Here is a 22,548-nt window from a genome sequence, read left to right on the forward strand (position 1 = left end):
GGCATTCAGTTCTCCAGAGATGGGACCCTCCAGTACTTTGCATTCCTCACCTGTGTCTCAGGGCACATAAGGCTGGAAAATGCATCCCACAACCAATTCTGGAAACACACATAAGGAACTTTGCCTCTTCCAAACCCACACCCACCTATCTTAAAACCCATCTGAGAGCTCAGGAGACACCTCGGTGCTGGTTGGCTGATCACTTTTGGGGTAACCAGCTATTTCTTTCCATTCTGCTGGGCCCTAATGAAACGCTAGGGTTTACTGGACATTTTTGCTTCAGGCTGTTTTGCAGGAGGATCAAATGATAAAGCACAAAAATACAGTGGCAAAGCAGTAACACCGACATCCAGTAAGCTTCAACCTGAAGCAAACAATGAGTAAGAAAAACAATGAAGACAACTAGAAGGAAAACATAAAGGTCCCACATGTACCAATGGGCACATTAATTCTTAGGGTACTGGAGACTAATGCTGCCAGCCAATATCTGCTGGTACTGAGAATACAGCTCAAAAGCAAAATAACCTAAGTCAATCCTTTAGAGTCTTCCCACAATCAGTAGCAGCTCTAAGCAAATGCTTCACATGTGAGATAACCACAGTGCTCCAGGAGCTCTACTTAACCAGAGTAATCCTCAGCCCTTTTGTAAAGAGAGGGGGCAGGGAGGGAAGCTTTAAGAGATAATGTGTCTCTAGCACACATCAGTGTGGACAAGCACTATCTGGCATTAGATAACCGTGGAAGGAATAAAATGCCCAGTATTCTGGAGAAACATGGTCACTCTTCCAGATCTCACTAATTAGAAAAGGAGACTTCTGCCAACTTGATTTTATTCCCTGCTGCCACATTCTCCTCACTTTTATCATGCTCTGCTGCACTGGATCATCACACACACATACCTGACCTGACCCACACAAGCTTCAGAGGTCCCATACCAACCTAAATGGGCTCAGTTTAACAATCCCATAAGTTTTAGCTACAATTACACATTTTCAGAAGCCCCTTACAGATAATAAGAGCAATGTTAAAGTCCTTAACTTTACTGGAATTTAATATCTTCCTTTTACTTAAAAGGAAACTCAAAGATGTTTAATTTTTTTTCAAAAACATTACTCAAAACATAAAAAATAAAATCTAAACACCTGTTTTATTTAGATTACTATCTATACAAACATTGGCAGATATAAAATGGTTTTAATATTGAGTGTTCTCAGTGAGCAACAGCAAGTTCTGCCCTTAATAAGATGGATAACATCAAATAACATGATTTTCTACATATGATTTTTGAGACACATCACATTCGGTTAATATTTTAAAGCATCCAAATGTAAAAATATGAGAGAAATAGGAGAAGCATGTAATTATGAATTGTTCCCAAGTGGCCAGAGAAGGTCTGCATGTGAAAAAGATGAAAGGACATGATTTCAGGTCATTCCCCTCCCTACTTCAATATTAATTTTCTTTTTTTTCTTGGCATTTTTGGTTGGTTAGTTGGTTGGTTGGTTGCGGTTTTTATTTGTTTTGTTTGGGTTTGTTTTTCCAAAAGCCAGTAAAAACCAGTGACAGGAGCTGGTTGAAAAGACTTGCTTTACCTTTTTTTAAGGATTATTTCTTACCAGAGAAGAAAGAACAGCCTTTATGATGACTTTTAGTTCAACACCCTCCCCAGCAATTCTGCTCCTGCTCTCTGACAGCAGTCAGCAGTGCATACCTAAGAGTTCTTCATGTCAGAACGCAAACAAACAAATCCTTATGCAACAGAGGATCATCACACACATGTACTGTCAGATCCTCACAACACCATTTGTTCAACTGGAGCTTCAGAGAAACACACCAGCTCAGATCTGATCTCACCACCCAGTGCAAAGCCCACCTGACACCTGCTGCCTGACACAGCCACAGCAAGCTCTGGCCTCCCTACGCTGGACTTTGCCAAAGCAGTTGAGAGAGCATTGCCTGAGCCACAGCACGGAGGCTGCTGAGCTTGAACTCCTTCAAAGAGCCTGACTTGCTGTAATTTTAAAACTAGATAATGTATTGCTATTAAATCTCTGCATTACTTACACCATATATTTGTTTACAATTATTTAAACAAAATCTCGTGTCAAATAATGCATTAAAATGTCCTCATTTTACCGCAGAAATAATATACACAAAATTAAGACATTTTCTAAGTTTATTTAGAAATCTCCAAAAGCATTTTCATTCACCTTTATGAAAGATAGCAATGCCATGAAAATTATACCACAGGAACTTTTATAAACAGATTGCTTTCACTGTTACAGTGATAAGGTAGGGTGTAATAGGATTTCAAATTTTTATTTCTCTTCACTTTATGACAGCTTTCACTTCAGCACTTGAAGGCATGTTCCAAGAATTTTAAGGTAAAAGTTGGTTCATTTGCAACCTTCCCTGCCACTTTGACTTCTTAGGTTTAATAGTAGTTTTGAAAAGTAAAAGGCTAATGTTTAATATCTTCAAATGGCCAAACAAAAATTCATTTTATTTGCATTCAAAATAACACAAATCCAATAGAAAAATGAAGTTATTAATTCATCATACTTTGTCTATCGTCTCACAATAATGCAGCCAAGTAAGTTGTTTTAGAGTTGTATATAGCTACAATAATACAAATAATAAATTACTTCAGCAGTTTAATTGAGTACAGAACAAAGTAAAACTGCTACCATTCAGAGTCTACCTTTTCATAACAAAAGTTATCTTGAATAATTATCTGAGAAATATCAATATACACTATGCAAGTGGATCAGGTACAGTATGAAACATAAATTTCATTCCTATTTAATGTAAATTCCTTAGAAACATCTTCTGAATTGCCCTGCTAAATTAATAACTGCAGGGTTTCCATTCCACAGAGATTGCATTTATATTCAAAAAAGGCTATACTTCTTATATTTTCCACTTTTTGATAGAAAAGTATTTACATATCCTATTTTGGCATAATATTATATGTTTGAGAACATATTAGTGAGCAGGTAGTGGGACAAATGGCAGTCTTTCAAACGTAGATTTTTCCTTATGAAAGATATGAAATAATCTACTTGTCTGCATGCATCCAAATAAAGTCTATGCAGTAGCTTCTCCTATAATAAACATTTTCACTCAAAATAAAGCTCTCACTTATACATTATCAACAAATACTTAATTCTAATAGCAGATCTTGAAGAAAATAGAAAACACGCATGTAAAACCTTCTAAATAAAGCAAAATAGCTTTTTTTTTTCTTTTTCACGTATTCAGTGTTGGCCACGCACGTTTACTAACAGGAGACAAGATCAAATCATTTGCTCTACTCATCTAAATCTCTTAGCTGCTCTCTATTTTACGCACCAGTTCCCTTGGATGGAATGTTTCTTCCTGTCGAAAAATCAAAAGGGCAACAGTTCCTCCCATCTTGGTGCTTCGCAGCAAGGACACAACTTCTTCTTGAGTTTTGCCTGTTAAATCAACTCCATTTACCTGTAACAAAGGAAATGTTAGACATCAGTAAGACTCCAAAACCAGGGAAACCAGCAGACACTTATAGCAAAAAACTCAGGTGAATCATATGGGACAGTATGAAAAAACTCTCACTGGAGCAATCTGCTTATTAGCTCACATTACAGATTTCATTTACTAGAAGTAATTAAATGGTCATCCTTCCCATACTAATACAAATAACAAGCCAGACATTTATACTTCCCTCCTTTTCAGCAGCAATGGTATAGTCCACTATACTCTAAAGCAAACAAATCCCATTTACCAGTATTTCTTACAAGAGCATCTGCATAAATATCTTTCATAAAATCAAGGTATGATCTCAAACTGGTCCTGTTTCCATGTGTCTTGGTGTTATACATACCTTCCAAATATATTTAGCACAATGAATTTTGACAAAAGCAGAAGGTAATTCTTTCCCCATATAACCTTGGGGTTGCTACTCTTGCCCCTGTTCAGCAGTCCAACCCTTTTACCTCCACATGCCACTGAGCAGGCACGTATGGAATACATGCAGAATCTCACACTGTATGAGCTAACTTCAGTAAGGGAGAAGCCAGACTAAATAATCTCAGGCTTGCCTGTTCAGAAACATCTTGGAAATGAAGGCAAATCAACTAACGGTGTTAAGCAAGGGAGCATGGGGCTCAGAAGTCAGTAAACCATCTTTTTCCTTCCCCTGGTAAGAGAGCACAGCTCACACAGTTGAGATGCCATAGCCATCATCTTAAATGCTTCTCAGTCCCCTTCTGCCCAAGTCATCTGGGTTACCTTGAATTACAGTAATTATAGGGGGCTAGCAACAATTCAAGCTGACTTGGCCAATTTTGCAGTAAAGTGAAGTTAGAACACTGAGAGGCAGTTACAGACTCAGCTGCAGCTCCGGTGTCATTTGGCTTAGGGACAGTAATGAAGAGCTGTGGGTGGTAACATCTTCTACCACTCCAGCTAGATTTGCAGAAAGATCTCTGCGGTGCACCTAAGAGAAATTTAGATCCCTTAAGGACATCCTTACTTCAGGAGGGAAGTGGCCTTGATTCTCTGTAGGACTCCCCTCCTCTTACATTTCTTTCAGTTAATTCACTAAACCTTTTCAGGGTATTTCCTCCCGTTCTTGGCAACATCTTCAATAATTTCTGGTCTGTCAATCCATGCTGATTTAATTCTACTTACTAAGTAACAATCACTTTGCTTCAATACACTCCTAAACAGCAACTATGACTATGACACTATATTCACATTCGGGCATGTAAACTTAAGTTTTTGTAGTATGTCTGGGTCCAGCTCTTCAAACAATTATGTACTGAAAATGCCCAGCAACTTGATCTCTTACCTAAAAAAATAAAGCCAAAAAAAGGAAAAAGAGGGGAAAATTCTCCTGTAACATAAAATACTATAAGCTTCTGAAAGTGATATGGCGTGTGGGCTCATGCCAAAACACAGACAAGGAACATGTAATATTTCCTCACCTCAATTAATCGGTCTCCAGCTTTTAATCTCCCATCTTGAATAGCTGCGCCTCTCGGAAGGATGTTTTTCACATAAATTGGAGCAGAGCCACCAATTGGGACATCTCTTGAAGTAATGCTAAATCCCAAGCCTTCTGTACCTGCATAAAGAATACGCATTACTAGTTAAAATGAATATTTTATATTGCATATTATTTTTACCAAGCAGAAAGTATGTATACCTCAGTGATACAATCAATGAAAATACATATAAGATGCAAGAATTACTTTATGACAAAAAAAGAAAGCAAAAGATCTACAAGAAAACTGTAGCTGAAGCACTGAGTCTGGGCACAGGTGGCTCAGCAGGCACTCCCTGTAACTTGCTGTTCTGATGACTTCCAAGTCATTGCCATATTTCCAACTTTCTATTTCAGATGAGCTGAGTGACAAGGAATCAGAACAAAGCATATCTGATATCCTATCACTGTCTTCCCCCTTGTCAATCTGGATCTCATCAATGATCCTTTTTTTCTCTTTTCCAGCTCTTTCGTCGGCGACCGTCAGCCCATGCTGGTGGGTTTGGGGCTCTGTCAGCTCTCTTGGGGACCCTGGCGGTGTGTTTCACTTGTGGACACTGGCAGGCGACAGTACTGGCGCTCAGTGGTCTCATTTCTCCTGTCCTGGGGACCTCAGGCTGTTTTTAGTCAACAGCTCCTCTTTCCCCTGGCTGCACCTCAGCTCTCACCGGGTTGCACCCCACTGTCCGTCATGCAGGCAGGGAGCAAACTCAGGCTGACACTTCTGAGGTCCTGCTGTACATCCAGGTGACTGACTACACTTGGCCAAGACAGACTGAAGCAAAACAGAGGCACTTAAAATGACCTGTAGAAATCCGGAGCGGGAGTCCAGTCAACACAGCAAATAAGACTTGTCTGTATTTCAGAGAAATTAAGTGTATCATCAGCTCCCGGATTCAGGAGCTGAGCACAAACAGAAGCCGTTCCTACTCGTTTGTGATCCTCTTAGATACAATCTATCCAATGTTGCCAACAACCCCTGAAACTCCACAAAAACCTGCCACTCCCCCCCTCAACACCACACATCAAGTCTACTGGGGACACAACGCGGCGTGAAAATAGCTGGCCGTCCAGTGGAGAGCGTCCCAACACGGTGTCAGCACCTCCAGCTCGCAGCTGAAACTTCTCGGAGGTTGTCAAGGCACGTCTACAGCTCCAGCTGCCTTGCCAGGCATACACAGGCCCAGCCTACGTTTCAGCTGACCTGCAATGGCAACAGTCCTGCCCTCAGGGCTCAGCAAGACCAGGCAGGTCCCCAAACGCTATACGGCACACACCTCTGTCAAATGTCACCGGGACAGGAACCACACCTCTACGAAACAGTCGCCAGCTACAAGCCCTGGGAAGCTTAACACAAACTGTGTGAAAGACACACGACTACTAAAGATTGAGGTGTTAGTGCATTTAAGAAGGAAAAAAATCGCAACTGTGCAACAGCAGCCAGAGAGATGAGTGAGCAAGACAGCTCTGCAGATTCCAAGGTCAGTGCAGAAGGAAAGGCAAGAGGCGCTTCAGGTGCTGGGGCAGCGATTTCCCTGCAGCCTTAGAGAAGATGATGGAGAGGCAGCTGTCACCCTGCAGTCCATGCAGGTCCATGGTGGAGCAGAGATCCATCTGCAGCCTCTGGAGAACCCCACACCAGAGCAGGGAGATGCCCAAAGGAGGCTGTTCCCTATGGGAAACCTGCACTGGAGAAAGCTCCTGGCAGGGACCCGTGGCCCCATGGAGAGGAGCCCATGCTGGAGCAGGTCTGCTGGTGGGACCTGTGACCCTGTTGGATGCTGGAGCAGCCCATTCCTGAAGGACTGACCCCTTGGAAGGGACCCACACTGAAACAGCTCTTGGAGACCTGCATGCAGCCTGTGGGTAAGGTTCACCCTGGAGATGCCAGAGAAGGACTGCCTCCCATAGGAAGGACCCCACTCTGGAGCAACACAAAATTGTGAGGAGTCCTCCCTCTGAGGAGAAAGGAGTGGCAGAGACAACATGTAATGAACTGACCGCAGCTCCCGTTCCCCATCCCTGTGCACTGCTGGGAGGAGGAGGTAGAAGAGAATTCATGAGTAAAGATGAGTCCAGGAGGAAGGGAGGGGTCAGGGGAACATGTTTTAAGATTTGTTTTATTTCTCGTTACTCTACTCTGATTTGATTGTCAGTAAATTAAATTAATTTTCCCTCAAGTTTCACCCATGACAGTAATTGGTGAGTGATCTCTCCCTGGTCTTATCTCAACCCCCAAGCTTTTTGCTGTGTTTTACTGCCCTTGTCCAGCTGAGGATGATGAGTGAGAGATGCTAGGTGGGTACCTCGTGTCCATCCAAGGTCAAGTCACCACAATGTTACTTAATTTCTATAAATTAATGAATTTCTGTTGCCCATGTTTAATTGCTAGACCTGCTTTCCTAGAGAGCAGATTAATATTCACACATGAAAAGAAAGCAGGAGTCAAATATAGCAACCAGTATTCAACATAGAGATTTCTGAAATCTGCACAATTGCATTTGATTAAAATTTAGCACAATATATTTTATTATCAAGACAGAAATCATGGTAAGAAGTAAACTGACACAGGTGACAGGACTGGGAGTGGCACAAGCTTTTAAAATCTTCATCTTGAACATAACTAAGTGCTCCTCGAAACACAGTAAGGGCATGTAGATCTTAGTGTTCAAGAAACATGGATCAGTTCCTCTATGCTAATTATTTTGGGACAACTTCCCTTCCTTCTGCAGCATTCAAGACAACTGACATTTGAATTGGAAAGTCTTCATCCACTTTCAGGCAAATATAATATTTATCTGTGCTGTTACATAGAGATAAAAAAATATATACTAGATCTTGTAACATCCATATTTTACTTAGGAGACCTCCCAATTTTAATGATGCTTCAAACATTTATAGAGCTCTTTAATTCCCTGCAATATGTGAAGATGATCTGAATAAGGTTTTTTTTAAGTCACATCTCAGCTTTTTATGGAATTTATCTTTTTCTTATTATAAGGATCAGCATTGAATACTTCTCTTTTGAGTGCAGGTTTTGTCTGCTAAAATTTCTAAAGTAATATCAGAACACGAGTGCACTCCCAGGACAATATTTCATTATTAATAAGCTTAATCCCTATTGCCTGATTACAGCATCATTACAGCTGTCTGGTTCACACACAGCACTTCAAACCCCCATGGAAAAAACAGAAGTTGAAATGTTCACATTACAAATGCACACAGGATATAAATTTGGACTGTGGCATTTTCTGCTGTCAAATCTCCAGAAAGTCTTTACCAAAGCCTGCAGAACATCACAAATCCACACTGAGCCGAGATATTAGCAGAAGAAAATTCTAATTACTTGTTTCTGTAGGAAGAAGGGGCCTCAACTGGGCTGTGCTTTACTGTGCTGCTGTGTGCAGCTTTGCATGAGGCAGCTTTTGGGTGTAATTTTCCTTTTACCATTTCTCTGCTTCAGTTGGCTATTCATGCTCCATAGCTGCTCTTCACTGGATGATATGGCTTAATAAACTACTATGCTTATTATATATAAATTAGATATTCACAACACTAGAAAATAAATGGATACATCCAACTGAGGACAAAAATGACTTCTGTGACTGAATTGATTTTAGTTTTTTTTCTTTTTTATACACATAACTTGATTTAGTTCTCTCCACTCCATTCATTTCCATTCTCCTGTTGATAGAAATACATATAAGATCTTAATATCTTCCAGCTGCTAAAATGTTTTCAGTTCTTAGGGTGTAAAACTGCATTATTATAATGAGTGAACTGTGCAAACATATTGTAGGCTTCTCTGATTTATGCTAGTAATACAGGAGAGACTGGACACACGTACAGGCAGAACCACAATGAATAGAAAACAGAAGAAATTTCCATATTTTAGAAAACACAGGAGTCATCCTACACAAAGCTAGGGGGTTTACTTTGCAATGTTTAGATTTTTTTGAGCTATGTTCACCTTAATCTCTTCTAGATTTTAAAAAGAGTAAAATTTTGAAAGGGTAAAAAACATTGTCTTCCTTCTGCAGATGTCATCTCTGACAATGATCAAATTACACCAAGTGTTAATAACATTTAAAAATTACCCACTAATTTGTGTAATTCAAATTCTTAGGCTTCTTTGATAAATCAACAGCTCTCTCGACAAGTTAGAGTTCTCCTTTTTTCTTGAATGAGATGCTGAACGTGCCTTCTAAAGTCTCATTACCCTCAAGAGCCCAGACAGCTCTGAGCTGAAGAAAAAGTAGTTTGAAATTAATAAAAAGGGCAGTTACAACAGTAAAATATCTATTTTGTACAAACAGAAGAGTGGCAGATTTTATGTGTCACTTGCTGTTCTGGAAAAAAAGAGTTCTGGTAGCTTTAAGGTAAGTGGGAGAGGAAATCCATTCCTGTAATTTAATTAAACATATTTTCAAAACGAACAGCATAATTTCATTTGGAAGCAGTCTGATCATAAACTGACAGAATGTTAAAAATTTTATTAAATTTTACTACAGGTGACTAGACTCTTGTCTCCGAGAGAAGTGTTTAATTTCTTGCTAGTGCTGGGATTACCTTCTTCATTGTGAACAGAACGTGTCTGGCATAACATTTCTGTCTTTCTAAGGCTATCCTTTACAAAAAGTTGTTCATTCTTCATTCAGCACCACCTGCAGGTCTAAATTCTTAGCAGCAAAATGTGGTCCTGGGTAGAAATACAGGCAGGATACGACACAAAAAGCCAGGATCACCTCTGCAGTGTTTTCATCCCTCTCAAAAGGACGCTGGTTCAAAGACCAGCAAAGAATAACTGAAGGACCCACACTGTCAGCTATTAGGATACTTCTCTTGTCTTGCCTTTCAGCTCTGTAAGCAGTGCTAAAAGTAAATCATGCTCTTCCTTCAAGTCTAATTTAAGAAAATGCGTATGAGTTCTCAGGGAGTTCAATACAAATCTCTCTAAATTAAAAAAAAAACAACAAACCTACAGACAAACAAACAACAAGAAGAAACACAGAAAATTTCACTCCTCTAACAGTAGAAAATATCTAGAAACTGATGCAAGAAAGGCAGAGAACATTTCAGAGCAACCTTAACAAGGAAAACTCATGTGGGTGAACAGTCCTCAGAGAGAATGAAGGATTGTTATAGGGGAAAGTGTAGATTCTTCATGCAAGACAAAGAACACACACTCTCCCTTTCCTGAAACAATAAGCAAGATTGGTTGCAGGTACAAAAAGTGTGGGGCACAAAAATTAAAAAATAAAGCACTGTCACTTAATGAAAGTAGTTGATTATACTGGGACGGAGAATAAGGAGAGAGATAACATTATAATAAAACTAAGCAGTAGTCAGCGCAGACACTGTCCTTCCAAGGACTTCAACATCCTGGTTTGTTTTGCTTTTTTTTCCACAGGAGACTCTTTCTGGAGATCCAGATACAGATGGATGACTGCTGAGCTAATTATCCTAGCATTCCACATTGGAAACCAGGTTTTGGGGGTTTTTTTAAAGGACTGAACCTCACGTAAGATTTGACAGTGAATTCGTTCTTATTAAGTGGCATCACTAAACTAACCAAGACCATTTTACTGCTCCTAGTTTAAGCCCCTTATTTTCAAAGTTTGTGCATGTGTAGCCAGGCTTACTGTACATGCAAATGACTGCTTAGAAGGCTGACTGCTCAGCTGTCTACAAAATTTCTGCAGCCACATGCACAATCAAGACTAATTGCATGCCCGTTTTTATGTAGTTGAGTGATTTTTTTTCTCCAAGCAAAGCTCAGACCACTCAAGAAGATCTTTGATCAATCTAATAGAAATGTTCTTTTCCCCTTATGCTGCAGCCTGCTAATGGTGATCAGAAGTGGTTTTAAAAAATGGAAAGATGAAACTTGATGCAGTTTATGCTTCTTCAGTGACTAATAATGCTCAAAATTATTTGCTTCACTTTGAATCTCATTTCTCAAGGTCACTGAAGTAATTTAGGCATCTACATGCTTCATATCAAAAGTGACAAACACACTTTCTGCATCTGAACAGGAATTTTAAGCGAACATATCACTTCAAAAGAAATTTTAAACAAAAATTTTAAATGTCAGTTCAAAGTCTGGCTCAAGAAACTGTGTGGGGAAAACAGGAGAGTATAATGAAAAATGCATATAAATCTGTACACTTCAGATACATGATGCAGGATATCTTACAGACGAGTTCAGGGTTCTGTCTTGTACACTCTCCTATATGAACCCAAGCAAAGCAAGTAATTTTCCATGGCTGTGCTCCACACCAGAGCAAATAGGATGCCATTTCAAATTAGCATACTCCCAAACTATCCATGGCAACTTATGTTCTTGCAGAAAGGAACTCGGGTGCAGCAGGGCTGAGTGTCACTGTGCCATGGATGGAATGCCCAGTCCCCTGGTGGGACCTGCAGAGTTTCACATCAGCTCTGTGTGCAAGATGTAGCATTATTAACCTCAGCAAGGCCAGCAAGCCAAACAGGAACACAAGAAACTGATGAGCAAAGTCTCATAATCCTGCTCACATCTACAATTTAACCCTTTTTCTCTCCTGCACTGTGCAGAGGTGCCTCCTTTGACACATTTTCTAGAAGAGAGCTGCTATGTCCTGGTTGTGATGGACCTGGTAACTGCTTCAGCTTTCCTGACAGTTCCGTCATTCATTTCTTTCCCTTTCTTTTTCTTGTTTTGCAAGAGAGAGGCCAAAAAGGAAGAGATAATCACAACTCGCACGGTCGGTGGCTAAGTCACCCTCTGGAAGTGGGGAGATGGGGACTCAAGTCCCGATGCGCTGAATACTTCAGACAAAAAATTAGCAAAATATTTGGCGGAACTAGGACCAACTTAAGAAACATGAGCTCAGTGCTGACATTTTGCTTCCAGAATTTTATATTTAATTTAGCTATACAAACATGTAGTTATAGATAGAAATCATATGATGCAATGAGCATTATACTGAAGGGCAATCGAATAAGATTAAGCTAATTTCCAGACTGAGTACTTCAGGCTTGTCTTAGTACAGCAATATCAAAGGCAGTAGATATGAAATCTGAGCACAATATCCAGTGGAAAAACAGTCTTTTGAATGCTTTAGTGAGTATCAGGCTAAATGCTGTGAGTTACTAAGTGCTCAAAGACTGAGCCTTACAGTCATTTGCTGTATAATTGGTTATTTATTATTTATAAGTGTTGGACTAAATTCCTCTCAGTTGCATTGGCTCAAACACTTACAGCCAAAGAAGGAACACTCTGGGAGTGTCCTGGTGCATATGGGGTCAAAGTTTGTCCTAACACTCTGGGTGTTGTATCAGTGGTCTTATTTTCTTTATTCATTAGCTGCAAAGAACTGTTTTTATTTATTTATACTTACTGTGTGTCAGTTCACACCAAAATGTATATAAACATAGGCTCACTGTCATGTCTTGCATTATCTTATTTTGTGTGAGCTATTAAGCTAGACTGCTTTACAGCCTTAATGGCATTAGAATATCAGCAATAACCCCTACATCTATATGCTAAAAGTTCAGGCCTTGACCTTTAAGGCAAGATAAACAGATATCCATTTTCATTTAGAAGAACCAACAAACATTCCGCATGGACTAAAACATATGACTGACCTTCTCTTCTGACTTTATTAAACAGCTAAATCCTATGAAAGTTCAGGTTATTTTAAAATGCCAAATCAGCAATAAATATTAAGAAATCATAATTACAGAAGCACATACTGTAGGGTTATTCTAGATTGTCATTCTATATCATAAAGCTTGTGTAATATATAAAAATACAGCTGTAATAAAGAAGGTCTGTCTGTATTGAAAAAGAGTCAAATCTCATACACTACATCCATTATCAGAATGTACAGGTTAAATGAAAACTGAATTTCAAGATGACACCTCGCATGCCTTAATGCACCCCACAATCAGTTTTTAAAGTAATGATGCTAAGTGCTGCCTGTCAACTACAATTAAGAATATTTGTTAAGTATATATAAAGCCTGTATTATTACAACATCTTAGAAATAATCACAGAAAACAATTAACATCCCTGTTGAACTCATATTTACAACAAAATACTGGGGGCATCCTCAACATATTGCTGTGATTGTTGCTCCATATGTATGTTCTCAGAGTGACCAAATGTAAGTCAAAATGGGAGAGCATGATTCTTTCTACAGTGGGTATTAACAAATCAAAGAGCAATGATAAAAAGGCATCTTTCCTTATGCACATTTTTCTTTATTTTTACCAAGCATAAAACACAGTTTCTACCTTTATCTATAACCTGAGCTAGGTGCCATTCCACCATAAGGAGTATTCTCAAATAAGCTAACTGTTAGAAACAAATATACCCTTTAAACTTCTGAAATAGACTCTAAATATATTTCAAAGTTCTTACTACTGTAAGAGCCATCAAACTCCTCTGGTGTGAACTAAATGTGAAAGTATCTTAGAGATCACTTTTCATCAACAAGTAGAAGGCATCTTCTCTACTCCAAGCCCGCCTAAGATATTAGTGCCAGCAAGGATAAATTATGTTATAGCCTTGGGGGGAGTATTTCTGAAACAGTATCCAGTGCAAGATGACCAAACATATAGCACCACAGTCAAAAATCCACGACACACCAAGATGATATTCTTGCATCTTATGAGGAGTTATAATACCCTATTTGTTTGGGACACAAAAATATTGTGGTCCCAAATGATATATTTATTTGTTGGTGGTTTATAAATTATATGAAATGTTTATTTCCACTTCTGGCCGAGTATTCTTTTATGTACTGCCCAAGTAATATTTCTAAAGACTTCCACAGACACAAAAAAGCCAGGTAAAAAATCACTGTAGTTACTGAGAGCATATTTATAAGCACACTGGTTCCTTACTCAACCAATAACAGCAAGTTTTTCCAAGTAGGCTGATCTGAGCTGATGGCCTAGAGAAATTCTTGAAGGAGCATCAACAACAGAAGCAAACTGTCAACTCAACCTTATGTCATCCAAGTTTGTAGAGCTTAAAATTCAGCAACCAGAAAGAAGCAATCTGGTGGTTCATGCAAAGTTCATAGAAAGAAAAGCATAATGATAATGTGACAAGTAGCCTGGTACCTGTGAAAATCTCTACCATTCAATGCACTGTCTCCAATGTCTTTCAATAAAATGATTAATTATTAAATATTGTTAACATTAAGTACATAGAGTATCTTAAGGGGAATGTTCCCCAAGTTCATGGAGAATACTGTCATAGGGGTAAACGTTCTGCTGTGTAATGTAAATACTATTGTTGCTAGAGACCGAATTATAGCTAATCTTAAACATGCTCATTTGAACACCATAAAGCTTACAGCATGTATAATCCTTTAAAAGAATCATTTCCCAACAGCTAAGAATACCAGCATCCAAATGTCATTTTATTATACTTCAAACAATCCTAAAAGCATCTACACATTAACTACAAAAAAATACCAAATTTTCTCACATCATAAAAATTTCACGGATGTACCAATGCATCTACACGTGCACACATAACGCAGATGTTGAGATAAGCACACACTACTTTAAACAGCGTCTCTCACCCCCATTCAAATTATATTAGCATAAGGGCCAAGACAGGAAATATCACATTACATCTCAACTAAAGGTTTTAACATCTCAATGGAAAAAAAAAAACCCAAAAGCTTCAGCTGGAAATTAGAATGTCCAATTTACCAACTGGATCCAAACACTCTTAAAATCTAAAGCCAAAACTCAGTTTGAAAAGTCATAACTGTGAAGTACAGAACGTGAGCCATTTTAGCTTAGCTGTTTATTTTAAATAGTTCACCACTCCCTGGGTCTTGGCCAACAGAATTTGAGGCATTTGCTGCACTACGTTATTAGCTGAGAAACAGAGAAAAATGTTAAAGCACTCTTTAAAATGGCCTTTTGCAAGCACGCTGCACACACTGAATGCAGGGTGGGTGTCCTGGCCTGCTCTCAGGGACAGCTCAGCGCCTTGGCTTCAAAAATGAACCCCATTGCACCCCCGTGCTCCTGCCAGCCCTCCTGCCCAGGACGGTGGCACTGGGCATGCGTACACACCCTACAGGCACATCTCCCGCTGTACGAGGAGCACACCGGTGCCTTACCTTTCCTTAGCTGTATATTGAGCCTCTTTCCTATCTTTTTGGTGTTATAGCCACTGTTTGCGGCGGAGGTGAGAACTTTCTGAGGTGATGGTACCAGGCCGGAGGGTGGCTTCCCTGATGAATTCACACTATGAGGTAGCTGCGAGTAGGAGTCTGTCTGATCAGAGTGGTTGCCCGCTCTAGACATTCTTTGTAACGTGTGAAGTGCAGAATTGTTCATACTTTTCCCATCAGCATACTGGGAATCGGGGCTGAAGCGGCTGGAGTAGTACATGTTCTCGCTCTGGGACAACTGTTCGTACTGCTCCCTATTCGCCGCGGGGACCACGTGGAACCAAATGAACGGCGTACGCATGGCCTGGCGAAACATATGCTGGGCTCTAGGTTTTAAAAGGAACAGAAAATTAGCAAATTAGGACTGGCAGACTACGACACATTATAAGCATAATTGCTAATGTTAATTAAGAGACACGAGCTGACAGACACATTGCACTCAAGCATAAACCATAAAACTTGAATCTGTTCATGAGCCTATTTGGTCTGCTTCTTGCTAAGGTTTACTGCTTCAGGGCAACACTATGGTTAAATATGCTTAATGACTAATGTAGCAAATACCAGATTCAGAAAAGCAAAAATTTCAACCCTAGTCTTGAAATGCTGACAGTTCTATAGCAGGACTGCAATGTCCCTTTGTTTTGAACCTTGATAATTGCAATAATTGCGGTAACTGTTACCACAGTGACAACAGAATTATTACTAATTATAAAAAGACTATGTAATCCACAATTTTCTGATTATATGCATTCTTGCAACTAGTCTAACTTACACTTCAATTTTGTTCAGCCAGTAGTATTCTGTCAGAATACAGCATGAAGAAATAGGAAAAAAATGCTCAATCCTATACAGACACTGGACTCAAGGTCACAATCCAAAGTATACAAAGTCTCTTCACAAACTTCAAAAACTGTGATTCAGAATCTTAGAACAAGCAGAGAAAAGCTGCTTTCAACTGTTGATATGGTACAGGATTATGTTTAAATTCAGGTTAGAGTCAAAGAAATTAAAACCACATTTCAAATATATATTAAATATAAGAGATCAGAACAAATGATATTTGGCTCTCAGTGTGTTATGGATTTCAGATCAATATTATCATCCATGAAGTCACTCATTACCTGCATACCTCGTTTCTACTGTTCTCTCTCTTAACCTGAATGTGAACTGCAATCTGATTTCCCTCTTAAAAGTCCTTCTGATTAATTTTGAGATTTTACCAAGTCCAGACAACTACTAAGCAAATATTTAGCTCTCAAACTTTTCCAGGAAGTTTCTGGATATACAGCACCTTTAGTTCTCACACAATCAAGAAACCACAAATTTTCAAAATGTTAAAGTCTTCAAGTTGTCCATTTTATATTGAACATGGTGCATTGGAAGTGTAAAAGTCACTGGGGAATTTCATGAAAAACAGATTATCAGTATAAGAAGAAATAAATCTATCATGTATAAAAACAATCAAAGGAGAATTACATATACTGCAATGACAATAATTATCCTGATTATTTTTAGTCTGGCTATATAAAATCCAATAATATCCCTAAGTGTGTCTTTTCTATATTAGAAAAGAAAGTTTAGAGGCTTTTTTCTTACCTTCTTCAATTATTATAATTATTCCCAATTAAAATTATTCCAAGGTGGAGTATTGAAGATCAAATAATGCAATGTAACATGTGGTAAGAACACTTACTGTTCAAATCTCCTGTTCCGCAGGTCTCCATCATTAATCCTGACAATACAATCATTCTCACGGAAAAGGTTTTCTTGTTCAGCTTTTCCACCCTTCTCCAACCGCTTCACCAACAGCCCCAGCGTTCTGGAACATTAAGATTACAAATTATTACTATCTGAATAATTTGCAACATAGAAAATCCTGTTGATTTCTTATTTTATCACAATCATTACAGAAACTATATTTTAAACCATCTTTACCTTGAAGTAGGATAGCACAGTTTCAAATAACTTCAAGAATTACCTGATTTATTATCCCTTTTCCATAAAACAAAAAGCCTAGGCGAATCAAACATGTCAGGAATAAGAATGAACAGGCTGTGGGATGACAACACATTCATTCTTGAAAAAGGCAAAGATTTCTGTGTAGCATAAACTCCAAGAACCACCACACATCTGACAAGACATCTTTTCTGCTAGTTAACTGAGGTTGAATAGGTTCAACTTAAAAATTGAATTTCTGAATTAGCAGAGAATGCCACAGTCTTCACTACTCCTTCTGTTCAAGTGAAACGTGGGGTCATCTCATGTAAAAAGTAGCCTGTAATGAGGGGATGGATAGAGAATTCAGTAATTTCATGTGAACCAAATGCTTTTATTTTTAAATCTTAACATTTTTTAATAAAACAAAAAAGAGGAAATTAAAAATGTAAATGCCCTTTTTAAATTCAGAGTCTTATCTTAAATTAATTAACTGAAGACAATTTCCATTTGATAGCCTCTGTGCAATGAGTTACTCCCCTCTGTTTTGTGCTTACTCACAGTATCATCTTAAGGACATTTTTAGAGAGAAAAGGTAAACAAATATTCAACCTGAAATTATGAAAAATGATCCTGAAGAATGGACTTCTGAGGTACTGGCAGGATATTATGAAAAGTAAGTGATGTTTCTATACCTGAACTCTCTACCTGAAGGAGAACACAATCGTCAGGATTATTCTTGCATCGACAATGCCCTTGATTTTTATTATTTTTTGTTAACAAAGATCAGCTTTACAGTGAAATCCCACAGAATGTATCAGTGGGTCAAACTCACATCACTCCAGTCAACAGCATTACTTTTTTCAGAATTCATTTCAAGGCATGGCGTGAAAAATACTTGGTCCAAATCAGCAGGAATTGCAAGACCACACATCTTTTAAGCAAAAACCTTTTCGTGATCACAGCACTTCCATTCACACATAATACCTCAAAGTAAATGAGGAGTCAATGGTGCTTAACAGAACTCCTCATGTGCTCCAAAGTTACCTACGCACTTGAACACTTCATCAAAAGGGTCAGAAAAGCAAAATTAACTTATTTCTTCCACTTCAAAATCTAAATTTACCAATTTATTGCCAGCATAAGAAAATAATACTTTTTTTTTTTTAACAGAACAGTCATACATTTTCTCCTCCAAGGCAGATGGAGGAGTAGGAGAAATGATCCTAGTAGTATTTCCATTTTGGAACCACCTAGAGACATTAAGATATGATGTTGAAAGGATCTCAACAATGTAAACAGACCGTGAGGAGAAAAACAACATAAAGCATTCTGACAACACAAATCATCAAATGAAGCTTGAGTCAGACATTTGCATGACAAAAAACTCTACAAGTCCACAACAGTGGCACACTAACCTAATGATCATGTTGTGCTCCATTTACTGTACTACAATTTTCTAATCATTATTAGGTTATGTAGTCACAGGAAATAAAACAAACTTTAAAATATTGATTCAATCCCTTTTTTCCTTATGGTCACGAAAAAAAAAATGTTGAAGGCAGTCTCAGATTTTTAAAACTGATAAATAATTATAAAGAAATGAGAGCTGGTTTGATAGCTGCATGAAGAACCAAACTAACAGTTATATTAATAGTAAAAAGGAAAAATACTTGTACGACTGCACTAAATTATCAGAATTATAGTTTTGACACGTAGAAAACTGATGTGTTAGAAAACAAATTTGTGTCTTCACTTGCAAGTTGATGAATGTCTTTTGGGGAGATTATCTTTGAGCCACAAAGTGAAGCTACTGAAGAGCATAACTCTAAATGGGGAAAAGATAGGCAAAGCAAATATAGAACAGGGAATAATACATTTAAGGGAAAACCAATAAAATACTTGAGTGGGAAATGAAGGAGTTGTGTCTATTCTTCCTTTTCTTTCACTTGATGCTCAACAACTCTTTGATGCAGGTGCAGTCCTCTGCAGGGTCCAAAGACAATTCAGAATTTGGATGAGGATGCAATGCTTGCTCAAGAGCATACATAGCAGCAACAAGTGTTTGGTTTATATGGTCAAATATAAAAAATATCAAAAAATCACAACCATATCTGCACAAGGTACAACAACCTAAGTTAATACAATGACAATACGTGATACAAAATAATGTGGTTATTTCATCCCAATGTCTCCATGTACTTATGATTACAAAATAGTTGCTCTATCAATAGTTTTGACATAGCATTTTTCTTGAAATGTTGTTTTCTACTGCCTCACATTCTGAATTTATATCAAATTATTAATGCAAGATGCACCTTTACACATGGTTTGACATTTCTTAAATTTATTCCACTTAGGCTCTCAAATCTGTAAAAATATTACTAATCCTAAACTATGGTAGAATAATGTAACAGATAAACTATGAGTCAAAGTTGTAAATAATCTCATTAAACAAAAGGTACAAGTTCTGCTAATGCAAGACTGCTCATCTCTAACTTGGCATATGGTGCTCATGAGGATTTTGCTTTTTAACAAATGGTAGAGCTAGGTTAAACCAAAGCATATAAAGCTAAAGTCACTGAGAGCAAATTCAAGGCTGGATGAACAGACTGAGTCAAACCTGAAACCAGGCTCCTCACAGTGCCTTTTAATTTATTTAATTTTTTACATAAACACATGGCACAAAAGATCCCTTTAGACACAATTCCAGAAACTATTTCCCAAATGAGGGTTTGTGTAGCAGAGAAAATTAGAACTACGGAAAATTTATGTGCTTCAAAAATTAACAAAAGCATACCAGCTTCCTACAGCATTTATTCAGCATATTATGGTTAGATTAAGAATCTGACTCTAAGAAAGACTTTGTGGAAATTCATGTTTGTTGTTGCAGCAACTGGAGACAAACAGAGTAGACCTGACATTGCAAATATACAGTAACCTAAAAACAAATGGTATTTTTTCCCTGCCATATGTCATCATCACTAATCCTGTGAAGTGGAGCTTTACTACAGCTTCAGTATTACATTTCCTATATCAGGAAGATATAAATTTTGAAACCATCTAAACTCATCTGGTATAAAGTACCAAAGCCAGTATATACTTTTTTTTTTCTTTTCTTTTTTTTAAAATACGACCTTGTAGCATACAAATGTATGGGTATATTTGAACTTGCTTAATTTTGTCCAGGTAAAGTAAGTCAACATAGTTTCTAATGTAAATTCTTCCATCACAAATCTTTTGAACTCCAACTTTTTCAAGAATGAGATTAAATATCAGGTAAACCTATTCAAAACACTCTGCAAGTCTATAATCCTGTTGAAACAGTAATTATAAATAGAAATATGGTACCTGTGCAGTTTTATACTAACATTAGCTGACACGGAAACAGACGGGAAACTGCCAAAGCACAGAGCTCAATCTTTGTTTTAAATACCTAATTGGGAATGTAAGCAGCTGAGATTATATTAGCATTTGCACCACTGTATTTCCACAAGGTTCATTACTCTAATTATACTATTAAAATAAACTCAGCTACATGTGTTAACATTTCAGTTCTCAGTATAAATTACAACCAATGATAAAACCAGAAATAAGCAGCGAATTTTTAATTGACATCAAAATTGCCTGACTTAGTTGGGGCAGTTCGTGAAATGCAAACTCTCCACATGCCATCCAGATGTATGGAAATGATGATAATTTATCTTAATAAAAACTGACAGTGAAAGTAAAAATAAAAACTGACATTGAGCATCTAGAGTATGATTTGGCCATCATGGCCCATTGTATGTACACATTGAAGTTATTTATCTGTTTACCTGCAAGCTAACTGTAGTGTAATCAAATCAGACAGAACAGAAAATAGCCAATTTAAATGTTTATGTAGAGTCACTAACATGAAAAGGCAAAAACTAGATTAAGGTACAAAAATAAGGATTGAATGAAAAGCTGATGTGCAGTGGTTTCATGCTATGAAAAATCCCTGAAAAGTTCTACAAGAACATAAACACAGTATAAAATTCCTAAATTCAGAGGTCAGAGTAGGCAAATTGGCTTGTTTGTTATATTGTTAAATTATTGTGGCTACTCAATGCTAAATTGCACATAAACTCCTTTACCCAATATTGGCATCACGGCACTGCTGTGGATGTATTTAAATTTCATGCCTGAAGTCCAGAACCAATTCCCAATCTTTGGTAACCACTCCTCAGCTTTTTAGCTTGAGTAATAGTTCAAATTATGCTTATAAAACCTCTTAAAGGCTGAGATCAGACAGTTTGAATTCAGATACAAGACTGAGGAAATAGTACATTCACTCCACAGAGATTTTTCTTCCCCATACACGTGTTTTTGAAAGCCATGGCTACCCTTAAGACTTAAAAGGCTGGAAATGCAGAAGAAGAATAAATGGAGAGCAGACAGCATGGACTTCCTACTTGATCAAAGACAGTATGATCATTAGAGGGGCACCTTGAAGGCAATATTACACTCTCAGTATAGACAATGGCCAATTGATATTGCTTTAGTTTTCTTTGTACCATGAGTGCAAGACTAAAATTTTTACAGTGACGCATGACATGAATTTATGAACTCTATAACAATAAAAGGAAAAAAAAAATAGAGTACAAAAAAATTCAAATTTCTAGATTTCTAGTAAGGGTAATTAGGGTTTGTGTATGTTTAAATGCCCACCTTCATTTGAGGTTTTTCTCTCTTTTTAACAAAACCTGTTAAATTTGTCATTTAAACTGACAAAAATCCTCTCTTTTTTTCCTTTCTTTTGAGAATTCCTAATGTTTTAAGACATTTAGAATATATAACAAAAAACATTTTAGCTGCAGGTTTTAGATGCACGTTAATCATGGATTTTGTGGCATACTTCAACAGGAAGAAAAGCTGGCAGAGCTGTGCATACCTGTCTGTATCAAAGTAACATGTCTCATACTTATTAGCAGATGCTCATTGTGGGTGTTTTAGATAGATAACAAAATCCTTTTTGGTTCCGCTTTACTAAGTAGACTTCAGAGCACTCTTGGGACTATGACTTCCATATCATTATTCAGAGAGATTTCTGATGTCATCTCATATATTCCTTGTGTCAATTGAATCTCTTTCCAAAGAAAGACATGGCAGGATTTCAGAAGAGCAGCTTGGGTAGAGAGCTTCAGAAGATTTCAGAAGTAGAAGAAGCTATATAATGGCATATTACACTATAATTACTGCTGGGCTTGCAGAGAACTTGGTGCATCCCCACTTAAACATCAACATAACACACCACATCATCCAGGCTGCTCAAATGAGATCTTTAAGGGACTGTTTGCTCCTGTCCCTGAGCACCTAATAAGAAGGAAGGATTGGTGGTATGGCAATTTCGCACAGAGCTAGGATTTTCTTTCTTTT

At 37.8% G+C, this 22,548-nt stretch overlaps 1 protein-coding gene across 1 annotated transcript in view; it reads right to left on the bottom strand.

Annotated features, from left to right (window-relative positions):
- The window catches only part of PARD3 (par-3 family cell polarity regulator), a 444,448-nt gene that overhangs the window by 187,360 nt on the left and 234,540 nt on the right, over positions 1-22,548 (bottom strand). Inside the window, 4 exon segments of the mRNA XM_040060657.1 lie at positions 3,352-3,480; positions 4,968-5,107; positions 15,160-15,539; positions 16,907-17,032. Of these exon segments, the coding sequence (XP_039916591.1) occupies positions 3,352-3,480; positions 4,968-5,107; positions 15,160-15,539; positions 16,907-17,032 (775 nt within the window).

This window comes from Hirundo rustica, chromosome 1 (assembly GCF_015227805.2).
Source record: "Hirundo rustica isolate bHirRus1 chromosome 1, bHirRus1.pri.v3, whole genome shotgun sequence".
Taxonomy (NCBI): Eukaryota; Metazoa; Chordata; class Aves; order Passeriformes; family Hirundinidae; genus Hirundo; species Hirundo rustica.